This window comes from Chiloscyllium punctatum, chromosome 22, assembly GCF_047496795.1.
Source record: "Chiloscyllium punctatum isolate Juve2018m chromosome 22, sChiPun1.3, whole genome shotgun sequence".
Taxonomy (NCBI): Eukaryota; Metazoa; Chordata; class Chondrichthyes; order Orectolobiformes; family Hemiscylliidae; genus Chiloscyllium; species Chiloscyllium punctatum.
In genome coordinates, this window is record NC_092760.1 from 56,814,583 (window position 1) to 56,838,459 (window position 23,877).

The window sequence follows — 23,877 nt, forward strand, 5'->3', positions numbered from 1 at the left end:
TGTCAGGAAATATTCTGTTATGATCTCCACATCTAAGTACAAATCATCTATACATACAGAGAATGGTGTTTCCAGAGTTTAAACTTTCTTCTCGAACATAGTACATTACAGAGCAGTATGGCCCTTCAGCCCTCGATGTTGCACCGACTTGTGGAACCAATCCGAAACCTATCTATCCTACACTATTCCATTTTGATCCATGTGTTTATCCAATGACCAGTTAAATAACCTTAGAGTTGGCGAGTCTATTACTGTTGCAAGCAGGGCATTCTACTCTCTAAGTAAAGAAACTATCTCTGACGTCTGTCTTATATGTATCACTGCTCAATTTAAAGCTATGTCCCCTCAGGATTGCCATCACCATCCGAGGAAAAAGGCTCTCACTGTCCACCCTATTTTACCCTCTGATTATCTTATATGTCTCAATTAAGTCACCTCTCAACCTTCCCTCTTCTTCTATCTGAGAATTGGCCACTTAACCTCTTTATTTCCACCATCTGAATTTCTATCCACGTAGCTGCATTCCCCCTTACACCATATGCTTGAATTTTTCTAATAATTCTCGTGATTCATTTTATCCAATATCTTTTAAAAGTTCATATACATTACATATACTCTCCCTTACATGTATTTGATCATATCGCAAAAAGTTTCCGGCTAAACTTGACAAATATAATATCTCTCTAACAAATCTATTTGCTCCTCTCTGTGTTTAACCCATAAATTCCAAACGTGCACCCATTTAAACTTAAATTATGATTTCCAACTGTTGCTGTTGCTCACAAAAAACAATTTATGCCCTTGAATTTTAAACAAGACAAAACATTATTGTATTATTTTTTATTTTGTGATCTTACAACAGTAATTGCATTGATCACTATTTTAATTAAGTAGTTAACCCAATTAAAAAATTGAGTTAGTGTCTTGATTAAAGTAGAAAACAGAAGAATTCCATCCAAAATGTTAATCAATTTGTTAAATATAGCACACGGAGGAATATCTATTCCTAAAAAAACACTAAAGAGAATAAAACCTCATTCATTCTGTGCATATAATCAAATGAAAATGTTTGTGCTGATTGAATGCTATTTTTAATTTTCTGCAGCATCCCAGTAGTTATGAATATTGTGCGGCTGTAACCACACTTTAATTTCTAATCACAAACAAATGTATTGAATGTTACTGTTTCCCTCATTCTTCCTACTGGGAATCGGCACATGGAGCCACATTGCTAAGTTGAATCCCACAATGCATTCTTTGGCAATAATCATCACCGTAAAGCATCAGGCATCACTGAAAAGAGGCAATTAAGCCTCAGAAAGGGCATGCAATCGATTTTTATTTTAAGGTTCTGAAAGAGACCAGTTTGTTAAAAATCACCAGAAGTGGGACTTGAAAATTGATTCAGTTATTGCACTCTGTAACTATGCAAACTTCTAACAAGAGGCCTAATCCAAGCCAGAGATTTGATACATGCAATTAAGCCCAATTGCAGAAATCCAGTGAACCAGCTATGTAAAGTGTGAACAATGTCTGGGGGTTCTGGATATTAGAACTGTCCACTTCTGTCAAATACAGCTTCTACTACCCAGTGGTTGTATAGGTCAAAGGAGTTAGTTTGTGCAAAGTTCTGGAACTCCGTATCTTAATTATTGTATTTAGTTCTGGCTGCTTTATCACAGAGTTGTCTCAGAGGGAGTTCAAAGAAAGGAACCAAGTTGAGAAATGGAAATAATAATTTCTACCATGGGGAAGAGTATGAGTGTCATGGTTACACTGAGGAGAAAGCATCTTTTCAGTGATCATATTGTGATATTTAACCTCTTGGATCCTACAGAGATGTTCAATACTAATGCAAACTTTAGGACAAGGGAAAATAGATTCAAATGTGGATTATAAAAAGGAGATGAATGTAGATATTTATGTAGAAGGTGGAGAATATGTGAAACAAATATCACAAAGCTATTGGAAACAGAGACTTTATAAGATAAACTGGGAATTTGATAAATCTTTGACAGTAATAAATATTGAAGATTAACAGAGATAAAGTGGTGAAGAAAATCTGTAACCTTGATTACAAATGGTCTTTTGTAGTCCTGTGCAGTTCTAAGTTCCCAAGTTAATTGAGATACATAAGAGACTTGGGTTGGTGAAGAGCTAAATTAATGCCAACTGTCAGGTAAGGTACAGTTGGTCACACTGATGGAGTTTCCTTGCCCTTCTTTTTAAATGCAATCAGTGAAATGCAATTATAAAAGGCCATTAAACTGCGAGACCATAAGATGCAGAATGAAAAATATGCCATCCAGTCCATTGACTCTGTTCCAACATTCAATAAGATCATGGCTGATCTGATAATTCTGAACTCCACTTTCTTACTTTTTTTCCTAAAAGCCTTGATTCACGTACTGGTTAAAAATCTGCCTATCTCAGCCCTGAATATACTTAATGGCTCAACATCTACAGCCCTTGCTGGTAAACAATTATAAAAATTCACTGTCCTCAGAGAAGAAATTCCTCCTCATCTCTGTATTAAATACACAACCTCTTGGTCTGAGATTATATCTTCTGGTCCTAGACTCTCCCTTAAAAGGAAACAATATTTCCACAACTATCCCATCATATTTGCTAAGAATCTTTTATGTTTCAAATAAGGTCACTTCTCATTCTTCTAAACTCCAATGCATACAAGAAATTTTGAAGCTAAGTATTGATTCAAACGAGGATGCCCAGTCCAACTCATGATTATATGAGGTTTTGATGAATGACCACCTTTGCTTCTTTGGAACTAGGCTAAGAAGAAATGATGGTCATTTTAATTTCATTTCATTTTAATGCCTGAGCAGGTTAACTTTATGGAATATTAGACATTTCTAAACAGCTTACTTTCAAGACTCAGAACTTTAGGTTTGCAAAGCAGGTTCCCCCTTCAGCCCACATGTGAGATCTAGGAATAGGTTGTGATTTATATAAGAACAGAAACAGCACAATGTCATCACAATATAATGTCATGAAAGATGAGGCTTTTCTGCAAATATGAATGTATTTGTGTTGACAACATTTGAGAAAAACAGCATGCTCATGGTAATTCAAAGATTTACTAAATTTATTTCACTTCAAAAACACATATATATGATTGAACTTGTGTCATTCTGTTCATTAAGTTGAGAGTAATTGGAAGAACCAGGTCAAGTGAGAATATGACCAGCATGATTTACTTTCATCTATTCTGCCATTGACCTTTAACTCTGATATGTTTCCAAAGTAGAAATACTTTGATTTTGTCATGAATCCAGCACTTGTGTCCAATGCAGTAATGGAATAATAAGGCAATAGAATATTACCTGCACAGGAGTTATAAGTCAATGAAGAAAGTGACAATTAATGTTGTGATTCAAAAGAAAGTTAATATGACCGAATTTTCAATCAATCATTTTGGTGTTGGGGCCCATAAAAGACCATGCATTTAGTGGATTGTTGGAGCTCAAATAGGGATTAGTAGATTTCTTTTACATTTGCATTGTGCAGCCAGGAGTTTGCACCCTCCCTCTCTTGTCACCACTTCCTTTATAATCAATAATTAGTGTCCTTGGCAATGATTCCCATTGATTATTTTAACCTGTTCATAAACTTACAGAGTTGTTCTGAGAGGAGTGTAAGATACACAAGCAAATTTCAGCAGAGCAATTAAAAATTAGGCTGGATGAAATTATTGAGTGAGATTGAAATAAAAAGGACTGTGTGCAAGATAACTTTTTTATTTACTTGTTTGAGGAAGTTAACATTATTTTTAACCTATGGTTCACTGCCAACTGGCTCATTTGCTTTCTTGGATCTCTCAACCACATGGTCATCACAGAGGTTATGTAATACAGTTAATGGTATAGAAAAGATAAATCAAGAAAATTATTTTAAACTCGATTATGAATGCATGACAAAAGGGTCACAGGCTCAAACTATTCAATGACGAGTTTGAGGCTGATATCAGAAAGTTCTTCACACAAAAATAAGTACTACAAGGGATGGAATTCAAGGTCAACAATGGAGGTGAAATGATTGGATGCCGCAATGAGAGAATTTTAGTGTCCTGCTCAATGGATGGTCAGAAAAAGATGGCCTGAATGGCTTTCTCCTTTCACTATCACAAGTCTTGTTAAAATAAGGCACATTAAAGCTTTCTTAGTTGGCTAAAGCAATAGGTGGTAAGAAGTTGATGATCTGCTCAAATGCTTACAAATTCATTAAGGCTGCTTTTAATGTAGTAAATTGGCACACGTCAAAATCTATGCAACCATAGATTACATCCTGAAGAAGATGAAAAATTCATCCTTGGGCCTCACCTAAATATACAGAGTGTCTGCCATCTCCTGTAGTGCCTCAGAAAAGTCCCTACGTGGAATGAGTTTGGTTGACAGCGGAGGTGGGGTTGTCAGGATTGTTGGGGAGTGACGATAATCGATAGTTGGCACAGATCTGGAGCAGCATTCCCTCCAGTTGCACAGGGTTGTCAGCCTTGATTCTTATGCTCAGGTCCTGGAATGAGGCTCGAAACACAAACTCAGATCTTAAAGGTAAGAATGGTACTGGCCATAGCTGACACCAAAATAGAAAACAAAGGCACATGCATTTTCTTTGTTGGAGGTGACTGGCTAATCCACACCCTGATTAGGTCCCAAAAACCTGAGTAGTACATGCCTGAGTCCTGTTCCATTCAGGGCAGCCCAATTTCTTGTGACAGGTGTTAGGCCCTACCTAGCATATGTAACAATCCAACAACAATAATCTGGGCCAACTATTTCTCAGGTAATTTTGGGATGACCCTAAAATATATTTTTTCTTCCACTTGCTATCAGAATGGAAGCAACAAGCACCAATTTCTAACCTACAGTTTCCTATTCCAGTACTAAATGCACTGCAGCATTTAACATATTGCACAATTTTTTAGGAATGCCTTTTCCAAAACTTGTATTAAACTCCACTGTTTCAGTTCATCTGAATGCTCACTTTGTACAAGCCATTTATTAATAGGAATATATTCACATCTCAGGAAATTCCATTAAAATATTACATGCTTCACAGATTATAAATCAAATGTCAAAATAAATAGCTGTTTCCTGCAAGCTTTCTACCTGTAGGAATGAAACTGAAGTCAAAGCATGCTTACATGAGTCACATTCTACAGCGAGTGAAGTAGCAATTGAAAGGATGATTGTAATAGAGTTTCATCCTCGAAACTACTCTTGTAATGGAAACTGAAGTAGTGGAAAGTCAGTTCTGAATATTACAGAACAAGTGCTCATTAACCAGATTTTCATACCTGTGCACAATCCTAAATTCTAAGCTGCCATTCAGCCATGCTTTCCCTAATTGTAACAGAACACCTTAATTTGACAGAGCATGCCCTGGGGAGATAGGTTGCCTCTGTGGTAAATACAGTACTATATATAAACCTATCAGGTTCAACTCAGACATCAACATCTGACACACGTTGTAATTCTAATCAGAGTATTAAGTGCAAGAATAACAATGGATGGGTCAACTGAAGGATTCCCAAAACATTTGTGATACTATTACCCTAGTCGTCACATGCAATCATGTAACTGAGTTCAATGGTTAGACCAGAGAACTTCACTTGACTTCACTGAAGAATTATTTAGAAAACCTTTCAATATTATATTGCTGAAACAGTTGGAATTCACTGTAGGCTTGGAAATTCCAGTTTTCCTTTCCTGGATATGATAAAGCACAACTTTAAAGAAATGTAAACACAGACTTGTTTCACATGAAATAACCTGACCTTTCCTTAATTACATTCATCTTAAATTCCATAGGATTTAATCGTGCAACCCAGTAAACAATAACTCATTGAGAATTAAAAAGCACACTAACAAGAAGCCTTAATACCTTGAAATTCAGATAAGCTTGTAGCAAAATAACCTTGAACAAGTTACTAACCACAAATCATGAAGAGGCATTATCACTGTGACAACCTCTATGAAAAAATCACAAATAAAATAATTACGTCTATTGTCAATTTTGCTTTGTATGCGCCATTCCTATGAAAACGTACATAGTCTTGTTTAAATATTGCCTTGATTACATCATCAGTAGAACTTGATAAAAATCACTGGGTTCGGTCTACTGGTGTAAGTGTAGCATTGTGGTATGGTTATATACCATTGGAACAGCACAATTGAAATCAATGGAAACAAAAGTTAGGAGGTCTGCATATTGGGTACCCAGGATGACCAACCATTGCAGATTCTCTTGCATCTCTCTGGATTGCTTGGGATGAATTTTTTCCTGGATTCCTCAAGGCAACAACTGAGGAGTGTGCTCAGAGTCTCCACTGCTAAATGTCCAAGCATGTGCACAGTCCAGAGCTAATAAAGTATTCACAGCTGACACTCAGTCACAATGAAGCAACAGCACTGGCTATCACTGCCTTCTTCAGAATTGCTTAGACTCAACTAGTGGGTGTTTGGGACTGGGGGCTTGAAGTTGAAGGTGGTTCAAGCCTGACTTCAGGGTGCCCAAGTCCACATAGGTGTCAGGAAGTGGGGGTCTGGGCAGTCCCAACAGAAGAGGAGTGCTCCAGGCAATAAAGACAAAGAGAGTCTGACACAGGCCTGATGTGGAAGGCAAGAGGATTTGAGCTGGGTGGATGGTATGGCAAATTGTGCAAGAGATTCCAGGTCCATGTTGGAGGATTAAGGAGAGATGCTGCTGAGTGAGCAGAGGAAGGAGTTTGAGGACAGCGCGCTTCTCAGTGAGTTGACTGAGAGGATTGGAGCTGCAGGTACATTACCAGACACTTCCCTCTGCTGCCCTCATCAGTCCTTTGCTCTTGTTGGCAAGCTCTTCTGCTAAAGTGTGGCTGCTTTTTTATTCCACCCCCAGAGATGGTTACCCTGACAAGCAACGTCAATCTTACAGGTTCAAAAGCAAACCCCTGGAGTCTGATTATATGAGAGAGATGAATTAACGTTTTATTGAGATATGCTTATAATCTAATTATGATACTCAAGTTTTGATACACAATCACTGATGATTATTCTGATCCTTTGTAGAAATGGAGGCAAATTAGCAATCAAATTTGTGTCTACCTTTGGTATAAATTATAAGGATGCAGGGGGTACTGACTCAGGTTGGTGCTGAGGAAAGTAACACTTTTTAAATTCAGATATTTGGAAAATAAAATTGCTGAGGACTGATGGCAAAATGCTGAATATTGATCATTGCCCTAGAAGCTCAATGAAGCTCTCAAACTTCTTTGGTGTTGCTAGAAATTTCTCTGTGGAGTGCCACTACACAGACTCACCTTATTACCCGTGCAGTTAATTCCCAGGCTATTCATAGAGGATATTTTGCCATCAAGCCCAGGCTGCTGTAGCTGCTGCTCTCGTTGCAACTGCTCTCTCATTTTCCGAGCTTCCTGGATGGCCTTCATCACTGCATCCTGATCACCCAGGAAGGCTGTTGAATTCAGAGTGGAGAGGATGTCTATGGGAGGGAAAGAAATAGAAATTATTAAGATTCCCAAGAAGAAATATATTGATTTCTTCTTGGGCAAAATGGTGGATTACAACAAAAACAAAAATCACTGACTCATAGAATCCTTTTTTTTCAGTACAACTAAGTGTAATAGAAGACTCTGAACTGCAGCACATGCACTTACTAACAATCTGTTGGCGAATTGAAAACAGTCAGTATGAGAAACTTGTTTTTTTTTTCCAAAGTCAAGATTACTTTTATTTGTAAAAAAGCTCATTAAAACAGGCAAATTTGGATTCAGATGAGAATATCCCGAAGCCATTAATTATTAATGAAGCTATTTCTTTCAGTACATTATCTGGAACATTGATTCCTCAGAATATGCTCCACACTGCCACAGTTGTCTTTTGCAAATGGGTTTGCCCTCCTTTACTAGATGCGTTAAACCCTGTATTACTGACCCCATTCACAGCAGGCAAAGCTGAGAAAGCAGTTAAAATACTTTGCTTGCTACTTTTTTTTATTCTTGGTGTTCTTTTTCATGTATGCCACCTTTTTAAATGAATTTAAAATAACCAATTTTTTTTTGAAGATGTGAATTACTGAAATGTAGTGATCCATATAGAAATTACAGGACTTTTTGGTAATGAATAATGTTTCCCTCCGGACCCTGTTTTCAGTCACATCAGTCAGGCTTTCAGCTGCTCATCACCCAAAGCCACTAAGCACTTTTCAATTATGTTCAGCGCCATTGCGTTAATCAAAGCTACAAATTATTTTGAACTCTGCATTCCAAATGAGGACAAAGAAAAGAAAGCTTTTAGATTTTGCCCACTAGATCTTGCCCACACAGTGAAACTCAATAGTAAAGGACCTTTAGTTGGAGAGGGAAATGAATAACTCCAAAAGTCTTCCAAGATTAAGACATTCTAGAAATTGAACAGCAATATTTAAGCATAACCAACAATTTTGCACACTGTGAATGTGAATTTAACAATTTTGTCTATGGGACAGACATTGACCCGTTGCTTCAATTCGAAGGTTCACTTGATTCTTAAGCAATAGTGAACACAAGTTCCAAAGGATTCAAAAAGATTATAGAACCGGGCATTATATTTTGTAAAAGGCCACAATCCCGAGAAATAATTTGACTGATGACCACTTACAAGACCTATTATATATCAATTCAATTTTGTCTTTGCTAAAAAGCTTTTTTCCGAGCTACCACAGCCTCTCATGGCTCATGTCTATATCATTATTGGAGAACTATGATCTGCATAATAAAACATAGAGACACTTTGGGCAAAAGGTCTGCCAAGGCTCATAGGTGAGGGGGAGACTGGGGGTGCAAGGCAATTCATGTGCTTTATTAAATGTCTGACTGATACAAGCTAACACTGTAAAGGGCACAAGATAGTCACATACTGTGAGGTAGCAGAAATAATGGATTGCTACAAAAAGCTGAGTTATTTATAGATTAGCTCAAAATCAGTAACTGTGTCACTGAGTTATTGGAAGTATAAACTGAGATGTCAATTGATTTTTGGGGATTGGATAATTATTCACCAAACATATTTGCATATCAGAAGATATGACAATTGTGCACAGAATGGATTAACTGTAGACTTTCAAAATTATTGAATCTAAAAGACAGGAACAAGAATAAACAGCAACGCATTTTCATTTGTAAATGCATCACCCTCCTTCAGGGTATTAGCTAGAAGCATTGCTGATTTTATTTTACATAACCTTTGTTTATTGAGGTGAGAATCAATAATAAAATTTGCATTTGTGTTAAATCGCCTACTTTGCTCATCCATTCTTTTTCTTCAAACATTCCACCTCTCAATGAAAATCTTCGTTCTCTACCTTCCTCCCAAATATGATAAAAATATTGTCACTGAAAATTCTTCATTGCTTTACTCCCTCAGCACCTGCAGCAAATTGCTTCAGTTCTAGCCATTTCCAACTCCAACTGATTGCAACATGCTCTCTCCTCTTAGGTCATTGCTCTTTTGTCATTGTGAACGTCTGAACCAATTTTCACAAACATGCCTCGAACTTTTCCAAATCACATGGTCCTGTAAGTCTCAACATTTCAATAACAGATAAGCACATCAATGATCATTTCATTACATCACTGCCCATGTCCCTTTGCCATAACCCAAACATATGTTCTGTATTCACCCTGAAAAACTGTACCTCCTAATGCAATTACAACTACATTTTCCTAATTGTAGATATTCAGCCTTTAACCCTCGAGTCAATGCAGCTACTGATTAGATCAATTGCACCCTCATATCTACTTTTGTTATTGACATCCTTATTCAAACTATCAGTCTCTCAGCCTAGGTGTTTCTCCTTGTATGGTCCTCATCTCTACTGCCTGAAGTCTAAGGGTTACAGATTTTAATGGGAGATATGATGAATAATTGTCATAGTCATCCACAATCAGATTTGGGTGGAGCCACAGAAATCATTTTTGGGGCTCAGACATCTTGTCTGCTAAACCTGCTCTCTATTCCAGAATCAATCTGGAATGCAATAATAACCCCTGTCTTAATTTCTCCACTGCAAAATCTGTCCTTCAAACTTTCTCCATGTTTCCTCCACCTCACCTCCAAAATCATTCAGAACAGGTAACATCTAAACTATTGCCTCAGCAGTTTACTCCCAAATGGTCAAGCTTCCATTAATACAACCCTTGAATTCACACCTTTCTATAATTTCTCTCCAACATCCCCTCATTAATTTATTTTGTCCATAAGCCTCACTTCCTGCTTTCTTAACTCTATTGTCACTGAAGTGCTGACAACTCAACTTTCTATGTTGGTCCCTATGTTTGCTGACCATGCAAACAATTGTATTTCTTCAGTGCTTGTCTCTATATTCTTTAAACACGTTGTCATTACTGCTCTCCTCAAAATCTACTATCCACCACTCCATCTCCACTTCCCTTTCCTCTCTAAAATCCTTAAGTGTCACCAAATCCCAAATCTGCATTAGTCTCTCCCAGAGCTCTATCCTTCTCATATGTTTTCTAATCCTGCCATAGTACCAAAATGGCTCTTAAAAAGGTCATAAATGACATCTTATGTAACTGTGACAGAAACTATCCTTTCTAATTGTTCTCTACCTACCTGCAACCTATATGACCATGAGACGATATGATAGAAGAGGATGATTAGACCATTCAGCTCTTCAAGTCTGCTCCACCATTCAGTCATGGCTGATATGTTTCTTAAGCCCATTTTCCTTCTTTCTCCCTGTAACCTTTGAACTCCTTAACCAAGAACCTGTCTCTGTCTTAAATATACTCAATAACATGGCCTCCATAGCCTTCTCTGGCAGTGAACTCCACAGATTCACCACCATCTGGCTGAAGAAATTTCTCATGATCTTCATTCTAAAAGGTCGTCCCTTCCCTCGGAGGCTGTGCTCTTGGTCCTAGTCTCTCCAACTAATGTAAACACCTTCTCCATGTCCACTCTTTCCAGGTCTCTGACTATTCTCTAAGTTGAAAATTAGATTCCCCCCTAGCCTTTTATACTTCATCGAGTACAGAACTAGAAACCTCAAATGCTCCTCATATGACAAGCTGTCCATCCACAGGACCATTCTTGTAAACCTCATTTGGATGCCCTCATGTCTTTGTTGTTATCTTTACTGAATTGTAATTTTTTTTCCCAGCTTCTCTCCCTTTCAAACTGCAGAGTGAATTATTTCATATTACAGTTACTGGATCTTGAGGGTTTCCTTCACTTTCAGCTCCCTAATCAAGTCTGCCTCATTACATATCACCAAACCTAGACTTGCCTGATCCCTAGTGGGATCTATTAAAAGTTGCTCCAAAATAAAAATGTTGTAGACATTCCACATCCAAAGCCACAGCACTAATTTTGACCCTTACTCTGAAAGCACTCAGCACCACATCACCAGCACTTCTCTCATCTCCTCCATGGTTACTAAATTTTTACATTGATCATCCAGCATTCAGTACCGGATGAACAGAAATTTCTTCCAAACAGTGGGACAACTGAAGCAATTGTTCTCAGTTGTTGCCAAACTACATTCCATAGTTACTGACTCCATCACTCTCCCTGGCAACAGTGTGAGATTAAGCCAGCACGTTTATAAGCTTAATGTCATGCGTGATCCTATAGTAACCTTCTAAAGACGTATTCTGTGCTATCACTAAAGTCCACCTTTTTTCCACCTCTGTAACATCTGCCAGCTTCACCCTGTCTCTACTCATCTGCTGTGGAAACCATCATTCATACTTTGATTATCACCCACTCACGGCTCGTCTCCAATAACCTATCCTAAACCTGATGTCATGTAAAACTCTGATGCTGTGTCTTAACTTGAATCTAATCCATTTTGCTCATCACCACTGAGTTCACTGACCTACACTGGCTGTCAGTCATCAATGTCTTGATTTTAAAGTTCTCATTCTTGTTTTCAAACCTCACCTGACCTCATCTCTTATTTCTCTAATCAACTCCAGTCCTAAAAATCTCAGAGATATCTGTGCTCCTTCAATTCTGGATCTTTGACCATCCCTGATTTTAATTGCTAGACCTTTGATGGTCACTTTCACGGTTGCTTGCTTGGGCTAGCTCTGGAATCATTTTCCATACCTCTCTAACATCCTTATCTTATTTAAGGCACTCTGTAAAACCTGCCTCTTTGGCCAAACCTTTCGACACCTGCTCTAAAATCTCATGTGTTGTATTTTGTATTATAATGCACTTGTGAAGCATTTGGGGATATTTTATTACATTTAAGCTCACTAACTATGAGATATTGCTGTAGTTTGGTCAAAACACGCCTAGCAAAACCAAAAAGAACAGGTTTACAATTTACTACAGGCTACAAAATTAGATGGGGTTGTGGTTCACAAAAAGGAGGCTTTCGCAATTTTGGAAGATCTGAAATTAGATAAGACCACTGGGTCGGATGGGATTTATTCTCGTATTCTCTGGGAAGCCAGCGAGGTAACTGCAGAGCCTTTGGATTCAATCTTCATGTCATCATTGTCGATATGAGTAGTGCCAAAAGACTGGAGGATAGCAAATACTGCTCCCTTGTTTAAGAAGGGGAGTCGGGACAACCCTGGTAGTTCGAGGCCAGTGAGCCTTACTTTGGTTGTGAATAAGGTATTGGAAAAGGTTATAAGAGATAGGATTTATAATCATCTGGAAAGGATTAATTTGATTAGGGATAGTCAATATGATTTTGTGAAGGGTAGGTAGTGCCTCACTAACCTTATTGAGTTCTTCAAAAAGGTGACAAAACAGGTGGATAAAGGTAAAGCGGTTGATGTGGTGCATATGGACTTCAGTAGGGCGTTTGATAAGGTTCCTCATGGTAGGCTATTGCACAAAATGTGGAGTTTCAGTATTGAAGATGATTAAGCGGTTAGGATCAGAAATTGGCTAGCTGAATGAAGGCAGAGGGTAGGGGTTGGTGGGAAATGTTCATCCAGGAGCTCAGTTATCAGTGGTATGCCTCAAGGATCTGTTTTGGGGCCACTGCTGTTTGTCATTTTTCTAAATGATCTGGGTGTGGGTATAGAAGGATGGGTTAGTAAATTTGCAGTGACACTAAGGTAGGCAGAGTTGTGGATAGAGCCGAAGGATCTTATGAGTTACAGAAGGACATAGATCAGATGCAGAGCTAGGCTGAGAAGTGGCAAATGGAGTTTAATGCGGAAAAGTGTAAGGTAGTTCACTTCAGAAGAAGTAACATGAATGCAGAGTACTGGGCTAATGGTAAATTTCTTGGCGCTGTAGATGAACAGAGAGATCTCAGTGTCCACATGCATAAATCCCTAGAAGTTGACACCCAGGTGGATAGGATTGATAAGAAAGCATATGGTGTGTTGGCATTTATTGGTAGGGGAATTGAGTTTTGGAGCCACGAGGTCATGCTTCAGCTGTACAAGATACTGGTAAGGCCACACCTGGAGTATTGTGTGTAGTTCTGGTCATCGCATTATAGGAAGAATGTGGAAGCTTTGGAAAGGGTTCAGAGGAGATTTACTAGGATGTTGCCTGTTACAGAAGGAAGATCTTATGAGGAAAAGCTGAGGGAATTGAGGCTGTTTTCATTGGAGAGAAGGTTGATAGGTGGCTTAGCGAGAAGTATAAGATAATCAAAGGGTTAGATAGGGTGGACAGTCAGAGTCTTTTTCCTCGGATGGTGAAGGCTAACACAAGGGAACATAGCTTTAAATTGAGAGGTGATAGATTTAGGACAGATATCGGGGTAGTGTCTTTACTCAGAGAGTGGTAGGGGTGTGGAATGGCATGCCTGCAACAATAGCAGACTCGTCAATGTTAAGGGCATTTAAATGGGCATTGGACATACATATGGATAGTAATGGAACGTTGTAGGTTAGATTGGCACCAGGTTAATTTCACAGCCCTGTACTGCACTGTAACATTTAATGTTCTACAATTTCAATAGGAATACTGACATGAAAAGTACATAATTAGTTTTCTACATGTTGCATCAACAGTGTGAGTAACAGTAAGAGTATTAAAAGAATTCCATGTCATATCTTCAAACTTACCTAAAGATGATCCTCTTCCTGGTGTGCCACCTACAGGGCTGGGGATGCTGCTTTTGTTGGGCAGGTTGACCGGACTAGATTTGTTTAAATGGAAAAAACCCTGGGTGGGTGATGTGGGAGATCGGACGGGTTCTGAAGTCTTGGGCCGGGCTGACAGATTGAGTGGCTGCGCTGCTTCATCCTATGAATGAATCACAAACAAGTATATTAAATGCATTGAAGATCAGATTGCTCTGATGTAATCCTCCAATTACTGGAATCTTGCTAAAACTAACATACACATTACAGGCAATTGGAGCAAAACCTAATTTCACTCTTGTACACCCAATATTATCATTGTGGACCACTCTCTTTTACCCTGAATTTTATCTACAAACAAGTATATTCTTTTCCCTCAAATCATAATCATAGTTTTGCCTTCAAACTTATTACTTTAATCTGAGTAGTTTTACCCTGGTTGGATGAATCTAGAATCATTTACAGACAATAAATATTCTTGGTCACTGTCATTACAACACACATAGATGTTTCACTTGTAAGTAATAGAGAAAACCATGTAGGGATCTAAGCTACACAGGTTACAGTGAGATGCATGGCAGAATCAAACAAGAAGTCCAGTGAAGCTGATCTCGACATTGGGAGCAATTCATCACATTTTTTCACACTTTCTACAAGTGGCATGATAAGCTTCTCATAAGGCAAGGGTGAACTGCTAATTAAGTGCTATTATTGCTTGTTAAACAACTCACTTCAAGAATATTTAGCTTTCTATCTTACCAATCTTGCCAAGAAAGCTATAAACATCGAGAAAAGCTAACATGGAAAGTCACTTGATCCAGATGACCTCAATGTTAGAAGCAGGCATAACATGGTTTATGGGACAGACATGGACACATTCACTCATGCACAATCCAGGTGCATGCCAATCTCTAATTACCTTCACGGTGTAGAGAATGCTTCTGCATTTCAATATTTCACCAACAATGATCATTGTAAGAATGTTCCACATTGAGGGACACACACCCAGCTCATGGACTGAACAAGGCTGCATCTCTGGGTGGTCAGGTCAGGACACTCTCCACATAAGGAGTGAGGAGTTGAATGCCAGGCAGCCCATCACTCACCTTAACTCTTTCTACCCTAATGCGTGGTGCTATTCTTCTGGAATGAGCAAAAGGCAGGGATTAAGGGAGATGAACCTGGTGGCAGAGCTGTCCTTTCTGTTGGAGGTGTGGAGGTGGATGGACTGAGTGATTATGCAGTGCTGAGGGCATGCAGGCTTGGCGATGTTGAGACTTAGATGAAGTCGCTGTAAGAAATAGTGAGAGTGGGAGAGTTTGGCCATTGGTAGGAGATGACTAAAATGGCAGAAATAGACTGACAGTGAGGTAATTGGAGAGAATATGAAGGTACTTATGTTTGCAGAGTGGAGAAGGTCAATGACCCACACAGCTGCGCATTCATCCAGATAGCTGGGACTGCATTGAACTAATTTTGGACTAGGCTGGGACAGCCTGCTGTTATGGCTTCCATGTTTGGCCCTGGAGAAGCAGGAAGTCTTGCCTCTGCATCATCTCATCCACCAGGATCTCCAGTGCCCTGCCCACAAAGTGGATACCAATTTCCCTCTGTCTGCCATGTCTGGGCCAAATGTCAAGAGCCATATAGGGCTGCCCTAAACTGACAATGCATATCCAGATGTACATTAGAGAAAGCACAGGCACAATGAATGCTGGAGAATCTACTGGGTAGTGAGTTGTTCTGGGAATGGCGAGTGATAAGGTAGCACCAGAATCTGGCTTGAAAGATTACATAGTAGGTAATTCATGAGGGGAGTTTAGTAAGATACAGCAATAGATCTTACTAGAGTGTGCATGAAACCCTTCCAAAAACCTCAATGCATCTTGGATTTAGTTGGAAGGTGAGATTCAGCCCAATGACTCTACTTCATATTATAAAAAATAGTTTGGCAATTAGCACTTCATGAAGTTTAAGGTAGGAAAAAGTTCTGCCGGCTCAGCTCTCAATATTGCAGGCAAGCTCCTGGAAGCACTTTACTCTGGCTCCAGTTGAGAGTTTTCAGGACTGCAGCAATTGGAAAGGGAATACAGTATCAAATCAATGCAGTGGTAGGACAACTTCTGATCATTTATCATAATAGCACCTTCAGGTCTACAGGAGGGCTGACTGTCTTCTGGTTCACTGATGAAGTAATGGTCAAGGTTTGCAACAAAGTAAGGCAATAGAGAAGCAGACTGGTTAGGTTATAAATAATAAACACCGATGAATAGCGGCAAGTATATGAGGAACAAGCATCACTAAATGGATGTTGTAAAACACCACACTGAACTCCAAGAGTGATTTCATAAAGTTTCACAAATGCTGCTGCTGCTCAAACTGAAGAAACTAATTATTTTGCAGTAAGGGCAGGTTAAGAAAAAGCCGAAAGAGAGGAAGCAATGAGTAATTGAGCATTGATTTCAGACTGGGAACATGTATTTAGTGGAAAGCCCTGATGTTTGTGCTAGGTTCTGTTTCTAATTTACATGTCGGATTTGCATCCAGAGGTACAATTCAAGTTGCTAAGATTTATGGGTGATCCTAAAATGGAAGGGAACAGCTAAGTATATTAAAGCAGACAAGAGTTATGTTGCTTCATAATCTTGATTTTAAATTGAGATCCCTGCATTAGAAACCAAACAAAGCAATTTGGGAAATGTAGAATTGCTTTCCCTACCATTTGTTACCAAACCCAATGCTGTAATGGTAGACAATGGCTTGGTAGTTTGTAGGATGCAGTAACTACTTATTAAAACACATCCCTCGGGATCCATACAAACCGCATTCTTGTGAAGAGAATGTTGTTTAAAAGAAAGGAAAACTTAATGGCACACACTGCTAGAGAAAGCCATTCATTACTCACATTACAGCAGTGACCACAATATAACAGAGTGCAATGATAAGCAGTTACTTACAGAAACTCTCTGTGAGCTTTCTCATACATTCTAAAGCTAATCGCTTCTATAAATTGTAAAGTCTAAATTATCAAAGATGAACAGACAAAAATCACCACTGGAACAAATTTGAAATATTTCAATGGACATATACGTTGAGCTAAACAAACTCTTCTTTATTGTATATATTCAGAGGAACTTCAGTGTTGGGGTACCAAATGCTGTGTACTGTATGGAAGCATTGCAGGGTAGATTGCTATCTTTCATTGCTGGGTGGAAACCAGGTAGTAGCAGAGCTGCTACTTGCTATCCATCCTGTCCAATATTTTCATTTTCATTCATTGAGCTTTCCTCCTGTCGATGAAAGTTCAAATCTACTCTTAGAGTTAAGCTCTCTTGGGTCAACTACAATCTCAGTCAAAGTGAACCTGAGCTATTTTGTTCGAACATGCCCCATCTTCAGACCTCACAAAAGCTCAACTTGCTACACCACTGTAATATCTATATTATAGCGGCACTGTGGCTCATAGCACCAGGGACCCAGGTTTGATTCCAGCCTCAGGCAACTATCTAGTTGAGTTTGCACATTCTCCCCACATCTGCATGGGTCTCCAGCTGCTCCAGTTTCCTCCCACAGTCCAAAGATGTGCAGGTTACATGAATTGGCCATGCTAAATTGCCCATAGTGTACAGGGATGTGTACATTAGATACTTTAGTCAAGGTTAATGTAAAGTAATAGGGTAGAGGAATGGATCTGGGTGGGTTACTCTTTGGAGGATTGGTGTGGACTTGTTGGGCCTAATGGCCTCTTTCCACACTGTAAGGATTCTATGCTTACCAAGATAGACCATGAACTTGGGGTGACTTTGCAGTAATTTTAAGCTTGGGGCTAGTTTCTATTTTAAAAACTGGGTAAAGGCTGCCCCTAACTCATTTGAGAAAAGTCTTTACAGCCCAGTGAGATTTGCATCACATTTCTGTGTCCATGCTGGAGTCAAACCTAAACTCATATGGGTGTAAATGTAGTGACTTGCTTACATGACTCAATCTCCCAGATGTAATGATAACCTTGAATAAAACATTGCATGGACTCATGTATAGTTGAGTCAGCTGGGTCAGCATGTCTTCTGCTGTTTATTGGGTGGGTGGTGGTGAGGTGGAAAATAAAATGGAATTCCTGTTTCTCATTACTATAAAACAACCTATGGTGGAAAATACACTGGCATGATTGACAGAGAGCAGGGATCAATCTCTAGAATAATGTCACATTTTATTGAACAGTCTGTTAAAAGTCAATATCTGGGCTCATACATGAAGAATTATCACTTAGGTTAGGTACCAGAAAATATGTGCACGTGAGAACCTGATACAGTTAATATTTAAACCAACATGAGAAAAATGGGACAGAGAGCAAAAAGAAATATGTGTTATTTTCTTTTAAAACTCTCTCATTTAAAATTTATGCATTTGTGTATCTGTAACTAGATCATAAAAATTGCTCCTTTGATAGTTTCAAAAAGCTGAGGTATTAACTGGGATGCATTGCATAGTTAATTGGAAAATATAGAATAACAAAGACTGAATACAACATCTGATCATTTGGTTGGATGGTACATTTTACCTCAGGGACAGAAATGGTTCTCTCCTGTAACATTCAAATAAGAAGCTAATTAGCCAATTCCTAAAAGATTTAACTAAAGGAAGGCTCATTAGTCTCTCTCTGTACTGCCTTTATTTACATAAACACAGTAATTTTATTATTGTAATGTCAGTGTTTACTCATGTTGACAAATGTAATTTGGAACTAATACACTTTGCAGATCTTACTCTCCACTCAACTAAATCTGAAATGTATTCTAACTAGCAAAAGCTAAATATCCAATTGTATATTTCTGTATTCAAAGCTGAGCTTGTCCTTCCATGTAGATGCCTAATTTAATCACTTACTGTGAAATTATTGCCTCTGGTTTAGTTGGTTGTGGGTATAAGTTCAACACTAATGCTTAAACATAGAACTTAGGGACTCAATGAAGTAAAGGCAGAGTCCTACACTATTACGTGCCATTCTGCAGAACACACATTAAACGCATACTAAAGATCCAGCTGTTAGTTCCATAGGTTTAGGTGAATAATAAATACCCTATATTATAGAACAATTCTCATAAATATGAGTGCTGTAATATTGCTATGGTTTGGGACTATGTGCTTAATTGAGAGTAAAGTGAAAGGGTCATGTGACCTGTCCTGTAGTCTGTTGAACAGGCCAGGGTGACACAGCTGTTACAAATTAAAGGGAGACTCAGGTTGTTTAGCTAGAAAGAAGGCGTAAGACGTTTAACTTAGAGACAACGGACTGGATATTACATATTCTCAGTTGGTTTTTATTGGTAGGGAGGGGTGAGCTTATTAAAAGCTCAACTGACCCCCAAATAACCCTAATTTTACCTTGGGTTTGCAAGAGTGACCTATTTTAATTTTTTTTAAGTGCAGGAATGACTTTTGAGGTACTGTCTTGAGAGGATACCCTATATGTATCAGGATCACCCCAGCACCCCACCATCCTAAACCTCTACCCACCCACCACAAGATAATACTTCCTTTCTTTCTCCCTGCATGAGACATTAAAATCCACCCCACCAGTCACCTTGCCTCTCTGCTTAGAGTTACCCAACAACCCAAGCCCAATGTCCCTTACTAATCTTGGTCAGGGTTGTATTTGGCTCTCTCTTTGGAATTGTTTGTGGTTCTGCCAGTGTACATGACTCAGTTCTGGCATTGTTGGGGCTTGGCCTACTTAGAGTTGCCAGTCCCACTCTGCACATGCTCCACCAACTTAACCAACCCAAGGTTATGTTATGCCTGTGGGACTGGCTTGATCTGTGGGTGCTGCCAATTTGCTTGTAGTTGGGGATGTGGGTCACCTGCCTTTACTATGAATTTCTGTGCAATCATTGCAAATTCCATGCTTAGTGGTTAGACTGGAAGGTCTTCAGAATGTTGGGTTTTATAGAGTTATGCTTTAAATTGTCTTTGCTTTTAATTTGCTTCTAAGACAGCACTCGGAATACAGTTGGAAACTTGTGCTCAAATTGAAAAGGAGAAAGTGAGGACTGCAGATGCTGGAGATCACAGCTGAAAATGTGTTGCTGGAAAAGTGCAGCAGGTCAGGCAGCATCCAAGGAACAGGAGAATCGACGTTTCAGGCATAAGCCCTTCTTCAGGAGTCCTTATGCCCGAAACGTCGATTCTCCTGTTCCTTGGTCCTGAAGAAGGGCTTATGCCCGAAACGTCGATTCTCCTGTTCCTTGGATGCTGCCTGACCTGCTGCGCTTTTCCAGCAACACATTTTCAGCTCAAATTGAAAAGACCAAATTCATGAGGATTTGAAATAAGGTTGCAAGATGTGATTACCCTGTAAGGAGAATTGCCAGGAAAAGCTCTTAATAATCCTTGGTTTAAAATTTACCAGGCTTCAAAAGAAATGAATGGAATCAATGGAAGTAAAGCCTCAGGAGATAAACTAGGTGTTTACCCGAGATCAAGGAAAATAGCATGGTGACTTAAGGGACACAAAGATGGGTTTTTCAGTTGTGTTAAAAGTGTAAAAGGAAAACTACAGCTCTGTAGTTTGAAGTATAAGTTGACTACCAAGTTAATTGTGATTTTAGATAATTTGATCCAAAGTTAGATGGCAAAGCATGAAACAAGATGCTGATCCCTTTCTTGATAATAGTTTTATTTACTTGCCTAGAACCACACTATTCCAATCAACTGTCTTTATAGTTTTTATAAAGTCAAGCCTTCAAACCCAAGGGAGTATTTGGTGATGATGTGTTACAGTTTTACATGCATGTTATAGTCTGGAGCAATGGATAGTGGTGATACAATCTTTGACATTCTTTCCATCACACAGCTGACCAGAAAGCTCTCCTGGTTTTGCAACCTGCCATTGGCCTGTGTTAAATGATTGGCAGGTTGATACGCAACTAGTTTGGTCATGTTATGAATACTCCTTCTTTGACCATCAAGTCCTGAAATGGGGACTCAAACCTAGAATTTCTGCGCCAAGGCAGAGAGGCTCCCATAGTGCCACAGAATCTCTAAATAATCACTCTAGGTATGTGTATAAACAATTCCCTTCCCCGGTGTATTCTAGCAATATAATTAATTATACACAATTCTTAAAACAAAAATTAGACCCAAGAACCTGATCTGTTGAGCAGCTGGTGAAAAAAGAAGTGCAACAAGCCTCTGATCCTGCAAAGATCAAACTACACTCCTCTGATGAGGGGCCAACAGAGCTAAGAATATTTCAGATTACTTTTCCTGTCATGGAGAAGTGCTAACACCTTGATCTCTAATTCTTCCATTAAAATCCATAGCCAATACTCTCGCTTTAGCTTTGGAAGCATTTTTCTTGTATGTACCCATCTATGTGACAAGGCTAGCTATTCCCTTTTTAGCACTTTAAAATAGACTCTGAATCCATCTAACTATCCAATTTTTATTATTTTGCCTCACCTAATAAATAATCTAAATCCATCAAAACCACTCAAAACATCTAATTACTTCTACTTGTGTTTCAAAATTGTTCCATAGACTTTGTTGTATTGTATTGCCTAGCCAAGTTACTAATCCCTAAGTTTTCATGAGGGACTGCCCACAATAGATTTCTCCCTCCAAAAATTAAAGCGTCTGTCTCCAGTACACAGTGATTTCCATGTGCCAAACTCACTTTCAAATCTTTTATTTAGATTCACTACTTTTTTTTTTGTTTTCCACTGTTTTGCCTCATTCTGTCTGTCCACTGATCTTAGCTCCTATCCAACATCTTGGATATTTAGTCACTGTTCTAATTTTCTAGTAGCTTTTCATGTTTTCTGTAAGGTGATCACATTCTTCTATTCATTCATCTCTGCATGTGTGTATGTCCCCTCTGTACCAACTGTGAGTAGTTATCCTTTGGGTATTCTATCCTGGTCATTGCATCAGTATCACTTTTGCCTCATCACCTCCAGCATATTATGTACAATATACTGTTCCTCAGAATTGTCAAACGTGTGTATGAGAGGTAAAAGGGTGCCTCATCAGCCTCTCATTGCTCAGATTCTGGAAATTAGTAAGCAATTCATATTAATTGAAATTAATGCAACTTAGTAGTTTGAATGGCAAGTTGGAGAAGCATCATCTTCCCATCATGCCTTACAACCTTACCCAGACCTTTCCACTCATAACTCTTTTCTACTGTTTATTCAAAACACAGAATTAAAGTTTATCTCAGATAGTCTTTTGCAAATATGTACTGCTGGTTGAATTTTCTCTGAAACATCTGCCACGATGTTTGCCTTTCTCCCTCTATGCAGGACATTTAGTTGCATAAAAAAATGAGTGGAATTAATAGTGGTCTCATCTTGGCCAGCAAATCATCACATAGCACAAAAGGTATGTAACGGTTCCTCCCAAAGACCAAGTGATATGGACTATAATTCTCAACTCGCTATCAACCATTTGGAGTAAGTTATTTTCATGGACTGCCCACAGCAGGGCTGATAACTTGTGATTTGCTTGGTCGAATAAGCTCAAATGGGGCTCATCTATCATTGTGTGATTTCATTTTTTTTTCATTTGCATCTGGAATGAATTGCCAGAGGAAGTGGTGAATGCAGGTACAGTTACAAGATTTAATAGACATTTAGATAAGTGCATGAATAAGAAGATTTGGAGGAATATGGACCAAATGCAGGCAAGTGGGACTAGTTTAGTTTGGGAACATGGTCAGCGTGACTAGTAAGACCAAAGGGTCTGTTTGCATGTTGTATGACTCTATGACCAGTGGTGACAACACTCTTGCCCCACAAATGCCATGCAATGGACATCCCCAACTAAAGAGACATCAAAAATTACCCCTTGACAGGCAATGACATTACTATAATTGTATAGCCCACTATCAACATCCTCGCATTACAATTGACTAGAAACTAAACTAGACAAGCCACATAAATTCTGTGGCTACAACAGTACATCAGAGACTGGGAATTCTACAGTAAACAACTGATCTCCTGATGACTCAAAGCCTGTCCACCCACGATCTAGAGAGCAAGCTAGGAGTAGAATGAAAACTTCTTCATTTGCCTGGGTGAATACAGTTCTAACAACATTCAAAAAGCTCAACACTACCCCAGAATAAAACAGCCTGCTTCATTGGCACCCAACTTTTTACATTTTCCTTGATGTGGGAATGATGTTTCAATGTTTAACACCTTGACTTCTGCTGTAAGTTATATTTTTGTAGATGTAGGTTGAGTCAGACTCATCTGTGATGCAAATCAAGTAATCTACTGAACACTTGCTGTCAAGGTTCAGAAATGTGAAATATCTACCTGGACAAGGCACTGGAAGTATCCTGGCTCATCTCAACACAAAGGATATGTTTAGGAAATTAGATAAGAAAAAGAAGGTGGAGAAGGACATTAACAAGATGGATCCCAAAATAGATCTTTGATACAAGGGTCATTGTAACATGGTTGAATATTGAATAGAGACCTTCTGTAAAAAAACAAAAATGAAGGATTTCTCCCACTGGAGCTTAATCATTCCATATACCAATCACATGGCATATCAGATGAACATTTTTGATATTGAAAGGTGAAATCACTCCCAAATTTCAAATAATCCTATCTACCTTCATGTTCATATAAATTACACACCTATTATTGCAGTTGGAAATATAACATCTTCTGGATTTTTCATGGCATTTACCAATGATGTTACAACATTAAATTGCTTGCATCCATATACCACCAGGATAATTCACATCAATGAATTATAAGATCTAGAGATACATGTTTTTG

General features: G+C 38.7%; 1 protein-coding gene across 18 annotated transcripts in view; it reads right to left on the minus strand.

Moving 5' to 3' along the window:
* Positions 1-23,877, minus strand: part of sox6 (SRY-box transcription factor 6) — a 641,917-nt gene that overhangs the window by 56,737 nt on the left and 561,303 nt on the right. For all 18 annotated transcript variants that reach the window (XM_072592368.1, XM_072592380.1, XM_072592378.1 and 15 more), the window contains 2 exons: positions 14,072-14,252; positions 7,322-7,503 (listed from right to left, as the gene is read on the minus strand). In XM_072592368.1, coding sequence (XP_072448469.1) covers positions 7,322-7,503; positions 14,072-14,252 — 363 coding nt within the window. The remainder of the gene's footprint in view (positions 1-7,321; positions 7,504-14,071; positions 14,253-23,877) is intronic.